Source organism: Pongo pygmaeus, chromosome 1, assembly GCF_028885625.2.
Source record: "Pongo pygmaeus isolate AG05252 chromosome 1, NHGRI_mPonPyg2-v2.0_pri, whole genome shotgun sequence".
Taxonomy (NCBI): domain Eukaryota; kingdom Metazoa; phylum Chordata; class Mammalia; order Primates; family Hominidae; genus Pongo; species Pongo pygmaeus.
The window spans coordinates 84,261,806-84,267,805 of record NC_072373.2 but is presented as its reverse complement, the minus strand read 5'-3'; the positions used below and the strand labels follow the sequence as shown (position 1 = coordinate 84,267,805).

The 6,000-nt window shown below is 50.7% G+C and overlaps 1 protein-coding gene across 1 annotated transcript in view; it reads left to right on the top strand.

Moving 5' to 3' along the window:
* Nucleotides 1-541: 541 nt before the first annotated feature.
* UCK2 (uridine-cytidine kinase 2) overlaps nucleotides 542-6,000 on the top strand; it is an 84,120-nt gene continuing 78,661 nt past the window's right edge. The window contains exon 1 of the mRNA XM_054438099.2: nucleotides 542-994. Within this exon, the coding sequence (XP_054294074.1) occupies nucleotides 896-994 (99 nt within the window). The 5' untranslated portion in view covers nucleotides 542-895. The remainder of the gene's footprint in view (nucleotides 995-6,000) is intronic.

Genomic DNA, 6,000 nt, shown 5'->3' with positions numbered 1-6,000 from the left:
AGTATGTTTTCAGATACCCTAACTCCATAGGAAGCTCAGTGTATGGGATTTGAGATACTGCGGTTTAGAAGGGAATTGCTTTTCCAATGGAGGGCACCCTTCAGATAAGCCCCTCAAATTGCCCTTCTCTAGAGAGTCGCATGAGGACAGGCCTGCTAAAAAGGATGGCGCTGGGGGGTTTCCAAGACAGGAAATATCTAAAGCCAGCGGCTGACATATTATCTTGGCGAAAGGGAGAAGGAAAAAAAACACTCATTTTTTGGAAACACAAGTTTTTAGCTTGGATAATGGGTAAATGACATTAACTCTTTGTTCCACCCTAATCTTTTTGTTCAAATTTTGCTTCTCAAACCTGGGCCATTCCTTCTTATTTAATCTGCCTATTATTTCTTTCAAGCTTTTTATCCCTTCTGAAATAGGTGGTAGCATACCAAATTAAAATACAGAACAGCCTCTTTCTCCCAGGGTCCGCTAGGGCGCGTCCGGAAAAAGGGTTAACCGGGCGGGTGGGAGGGAAGGTCGGGCTCACACCTTTCGCAGAGACCTCGGGCGGCGGCGGGGCCCGGGAGGGGCGGAGGCTGGGGCCAGACGCCTCGCCGCCTCCGCCTCGGCGAATAGCAGCGCGCTGCCCGCCCGGATTGGAGCAGCAGCATCACGCTGACCTCTGCCTGGGATGTAAACCGGACCAGCCGCTGCGGGCAAAGGAAGGCTCTTGGCTCCTCCGGGAAACCCAGCCCCATCACCGGGCTCCGAGCGGCTCGCAGGCGAGCGGCAGCGACCTCAGCCCCGGCAGCGCCCAGCGGCGGCTGCGGAAAGCGGAGGGAGTCCGACGCGGGCGCGGGCGGCGAGCGTGCGTCCGTTCGCACAGGCAGCGGGAGGAGGGGCGGCGCGAACCATGGCCGGGGACAGCGAGCAGACCCTGCAGAACCACCAGCAGCCCAACGGCGGCGAGCCCTTCCTTATAGGCGTCAGCGGGGGAACGGCTAGCGGCAAGGTACGGCGGGGCCCGGAGCCGCGCTCCCTTCCCGGCTCCTGTCCCCGAGCGGCGCATGTGGCCGGCGGCCGTGGGCCGTGTCAGTTGCTGCAGCCACCGCGTGGCCCGCGCGCCTCCGCTCCCGGCCGCGCTCCAGCGCCGAGTGCGCCCGGCGCGGCCTGGGGGCGCTGCGGCGGGGGCGGGCGAAGACTCGGGCCTTGGAGGTTCTGGGGGTACGCGGCCACGATCGCAGGGCGGGAGTGCTCCCCTCGCTTTTCTCCCCCCGCGTTAATAACTCGTGGCCGGGGTCCTATGGGGGAAGGGCAGGGAAGCGGATGCTTATTGTTTTGCAAGTCCAGTGTCGGGGGAGAGGGCTTTCCGCAGGATCCCCCACGAACCCCCGATGGACCCCCCCCCCCAAGCCCCGGTCTGGCGCAGACGTGCTCGCCCCGCGGCGCAGCCTGGTGCCGAGGGCGGAGCGAGCCGGGAAGCGCGGCCGGGAGGGCGAGGGTGGCGGGAACGCGCGAGGCGGCATCCTGGGGAAGGGGACCCCCGTGTGGGGCTGCGCGCAAGGGCTGGGGATTACAGGGGTTTCCGGGTAAAAGTCTGAGAGCCAAATAGGTGCCGTGACATCAATGAAACGATAATAGTAGGGGCTTTTGTTTTTTAAGGTTGTAAGAGGAAACGTGGTCGGCTTCAATGAGAAAGTTGTACTGGCTCCATGCTCTTCGGTGTCCGGGACGTACGCGTCTTGGATCCACGGAAGGGGGTCATCGTATGGGTGTCTGACCCTCTTAGGAGCCTGTTTCCTTTGTTTTATCAGCAAGGCAAGGAGAGACAAGGGAAATAACTTCCTAGCTTTACCCGGGGTTTTTTTCTGCAGGTGGAGAAGGGTGGAGTCCTCCCAGATGGTTCTTTCTTTGCTCCCCTAACAGCTTTTAAGATGTGGCTACTTGTTTTTCCCACCGTTTAACACCCTCCAACTTCATTTGGAGCACAGGTTCCTCAAGGGATCCTGAGAGCTGGGTGCTGGGTGCTGGTTTGGAGAGGCAGGATGATGCTTCCCCCGGCTGGGGAGAGCAGAGCAGGAAGGCTGGTTGGCGCCATGAGGAAAGAGCCACGAGGTTTTAGCTCCCGAACCGACTCGTCAGTAGCCCCTCCTCCATTTTGGTTTTACATTTTTCCCTCCTGGTGTGGACTACTTTAGCGCAAGGAGCCCAGCCAGACACGGCGGCTGGAACTGCTGGACTTCTTTATTGATGAAGTTGATCTCGTCCCTAGCTCCCAGGGTTAGGAATCGGCCTGCTTTAGGTCCTGAAGTTTCTGTTCTGTGTGCTCCCTGGTTGAAGGCTTTTAAAAAAAATTTGTAATTTTTGAATGTGTTCTTTACTATGACATACTAGTAATTCAAAGCAAAACCAGAATGCTAGCCCTTTCAGGAAGCTTTACCTGTTCTTTTAGAATTATTCTTGCTCTTCTGGCATATTCCTGTTGGATTGGAAGCATTTTTTGTTGTTGTTGTTCATGGCTGTTTTCCCAGCCCTCCTTAGCACAATGCCTGCTTGGCATGTAGTGGGGTCAAAATTTTAAGCTGAAGTCCAGTCCTCCTAAAGTGGGGAGGAGGCTTAAACTTGCATATGAGCTTTTAGAAACAAAATGATCTTGGTAATCATCTAAATAAGTTAGTTACCATGAGGGTGAAAACTGCGACCCTGAAAGGTGAATAACTCTGTTCTTCTTGTGTGTTTCTCAGTCGTCACCTGTTCTAACTTGGTAATCAAGCTTTTGGTGTTACTTGGGTAAAGTGTGGGATGGGAATAGTGGTGAGCCAATATGGGAGTAGCTAATTCTCTGCTATTTTTCATCCAGGAGGAAGAGTGTAGAAACTCCCAAGAAAGAAAGGGTCTGTTTTTCTGCAGTTTTCAAAGCATGTTGTACATTTTTATTTAATAATTTAATTTTTGAGACAAGGTCTGGCATTTCCACCTAGCCCAGAGTTAAGTGGCGCTGTCACGGCTCACTGCAGCCTCAGCCTCAACCTGGAGTAACTGGCACTACAGGCTGGCACTATCACGACTGGCTAATTTTTTTGTTTGTTTGTTTTGTTTTGTTTTTGAGACAGGGTCTCAGTCTTGCCCAGGCTGGAGTGCCGTGGTGAGATCTTGGCTTACTGTACCCTTCGCCTCTCGGGCTCAAGTGATCCTCCCACTTCAGCCTCCAGAGTAGCTGAGACTACAGGCTTGCACCATCATGCCCGACTAATTTTTTTTTTTTTTGTAGAGAAGGGGTTTTGCCATGTTGCCAGGCTGATCTCAAATGCCTAGACTTAAGTGATCCGCCCGCCTCTGCCTCCCAAAGTGCTGGGATTACAGGTGTGAGCCACTACCTGGGCTGGCTTTTTAATCTTTATTTTTTTTATTATTATTTTTTTGAGACAGAGTCTTGCTCTGTTGCCCAGGCTGGAGTGCAGTGGCACGATCTCGGCTCACTGCAAGCTCCGCCTCCCGGGTTCATGCCATTCTTCTGCCTCAGCCTCCCAAGTAGCTGGGACTACAGGTGCCCGCCACCATGCCTGGCCAATTTTTTTGTATTTTCAGTAAACACGGGGTTTCACCATGTTAACCAGGATGGTCTCAATCTCCTGACCTCGTGATCCGCCCGCCTCGGCCTCCCAAAGTGCTGGGATTACAGGCGTGCGCCACTGCCCCCGGCAATCTTTATTTTTTGTAGAGATAGGTCACCATGTTGCCCAAGCTTGTTTGTACATTTTTGACATACGAATGATTTGATAGTTTGTCATCCTTTAAGATTATTGATATTTTTGTTATTAAAAAAGTCCAAGACTGGGCCTGGTGGCTCACGCCTGTAATCCTAGCATTTTGGGAGGCAGAGACAGGAGGATTGCTTGAGCCCGGGAGTTTGAGACCAGCCTGAGCAACATAGTGAGACCCCGTCTGTATAAAATGAAAATTGTGGTGGGTTGAGAAAGTTATTTTGACCTATGTTAAAAACCAGATTCTCAGCTTGGGCAACATGGTGAGACTTGTTCTCTACAAAAAATAAAATTATCCAGGTGCGGTGGTGCAGGTCTAGAGGCTGAGGTGGGAGGAATGCTTGAGTATGGGAGGTCGAGGCTGCAGTGAGCTGTGATTGTGCCACTACACTCCAGCCTGGGTGACAGAGCAAGACCTGTCTCGAACAAAAACCAAAAAAGATTATGGCTGAGTACGGTGGCTCGCACCTCTAGTCCCAGCACTTTGGGAGGCCAAGGAAGGAGGATGGCTTCAAAACCAGCCTGGGCGACAGAGAGAGACCCCGTCTCTACGAAAAAATAAAAATTAGCCATGTATGGTGGTTTGTGCCACCAGCTTCTCAGGAGGCTGAGGCAGGAGGATGGCTTGAGCCTAGGACTTGGAGGCTGCAGTGAGCTTTGATGGTGCCACTGTACTCCAGACTGGGCAACATAGCAAGACCCCATCTCAAAACCAAACCAAACCAGATTCTCATATTTCCCCCTAAAGGATAGGTGTAGTAATAACACTAAAAGGGGGAAAAAAACCCAGGCTAAACTTCTTTGCCTGCATGTATATCTGTGACTTTTAGGTGCCATTCTGTTTCCTTTTCATCTTTGCCTGTTCCTTGTTCTGTGACCTCTTCATTGGACAACTAAAATAGCCTCTGAAATGAGAAAAATCTGCTCCATTACACTGCCATCAGAGTGGTCTTCCTTAGGAATAGCTCTGGTTGTGCCATTTTCCTTTTTGGAAACCTTAGGTAACTCCCCACTGCTCAGTACAGGTCAAACACTTCAGTACAGTACAAATCCCCTTGGCCCCTGAATATGGTCCCAGGCTATTATTTTTATTTTTTATTTTATTTTTTATTGAGATGGAATCTCACTCTGTCACTCAGGCTGGAATGCAGTGGTGCCATCTTGGCTTACTGCAACCTCCACCTCCCAGGTTCAAGCAATTCTCCTGCCTCAGCCTCCCGAGTAGCTGGGATTATAGGCATGTGCCACCAGGCCTGGCTGGTTTTTTTGTATTTTTAATAGAGGTGGGGGTTTCACCATGTTGGCCGGGCTGGTCTCAAACTCCTGACCTCAGGTGATCTGCCTGCCTTGGCCTCCCGAAGCGTTGGGATTACATGCATGAGCCACTGTGCCCGGCCTTATTTTTCTACACAGCCAAATGCACACAGACCATCTTACTGAACTGCCTTCACTTACATTTTTGCTCAGTGGTCTTCTTTTTGTAATGGTCTTTAGTCTTTTTAAGGCTCAGCTCTGTTAATACTTTCTTGAGGGAGCTTTGTTACCCATTTCCTTAATGAGAATTATTTTTTCTCTCTTCTGCTTCCGTAGACTTACCATATCTTTCTTGTCTTATGCTTATTTGTTGACTGCTTCTTCCCATAGAGTATGTGTTCTGTGAGAGAATACTTTTTCTTACTTAACCTGTTTAAGTGCTTGGGATTGAGGGGAAATAAGGATTTAAGGAACCATGAGAGAAGGTCTCTGTCCTTAGCAGTTTACTGTTTATAAATTTCTTCCACTGTTTTTATCACCAAGTCACTTTATCATTAAAGCATTTGATTGTCTATTCCCTTTGAAGTCAGGCACGTGTCTTCCCTACTGGTAGATGACAATGAAAGATGAGGTTAGGGGAACTTTTGACTTAGTGGTAGGACTGGGATTAGGATCTAGGGTTTTATTTTTTATTTTTTATTTATTTTTGGGACAGAGCCTTGCTCTGTCACCCAGGCTGGAGTGCAGGGGTGTGAACTTGGCTCACTACAACCCCTCCGATTCTCCTGCCTCTGCCTCCCAAGTAGCTGGGATTACAGGTGCCCACCACAATGTCTGGCTAATTTTTGTATTTTTAGTGGAGACGGGGTTTCACCGTGTTGGCCAGGCTGGTCTCATCTTCTGACCTCATGATCCGCCTCAGCCTCCCAAAGTGCTGAGATTACAGGCATGAGCCTCTGTGCCCGGCTGGTTTTTTTTCTTAAAATCTGTACCTGTTTTG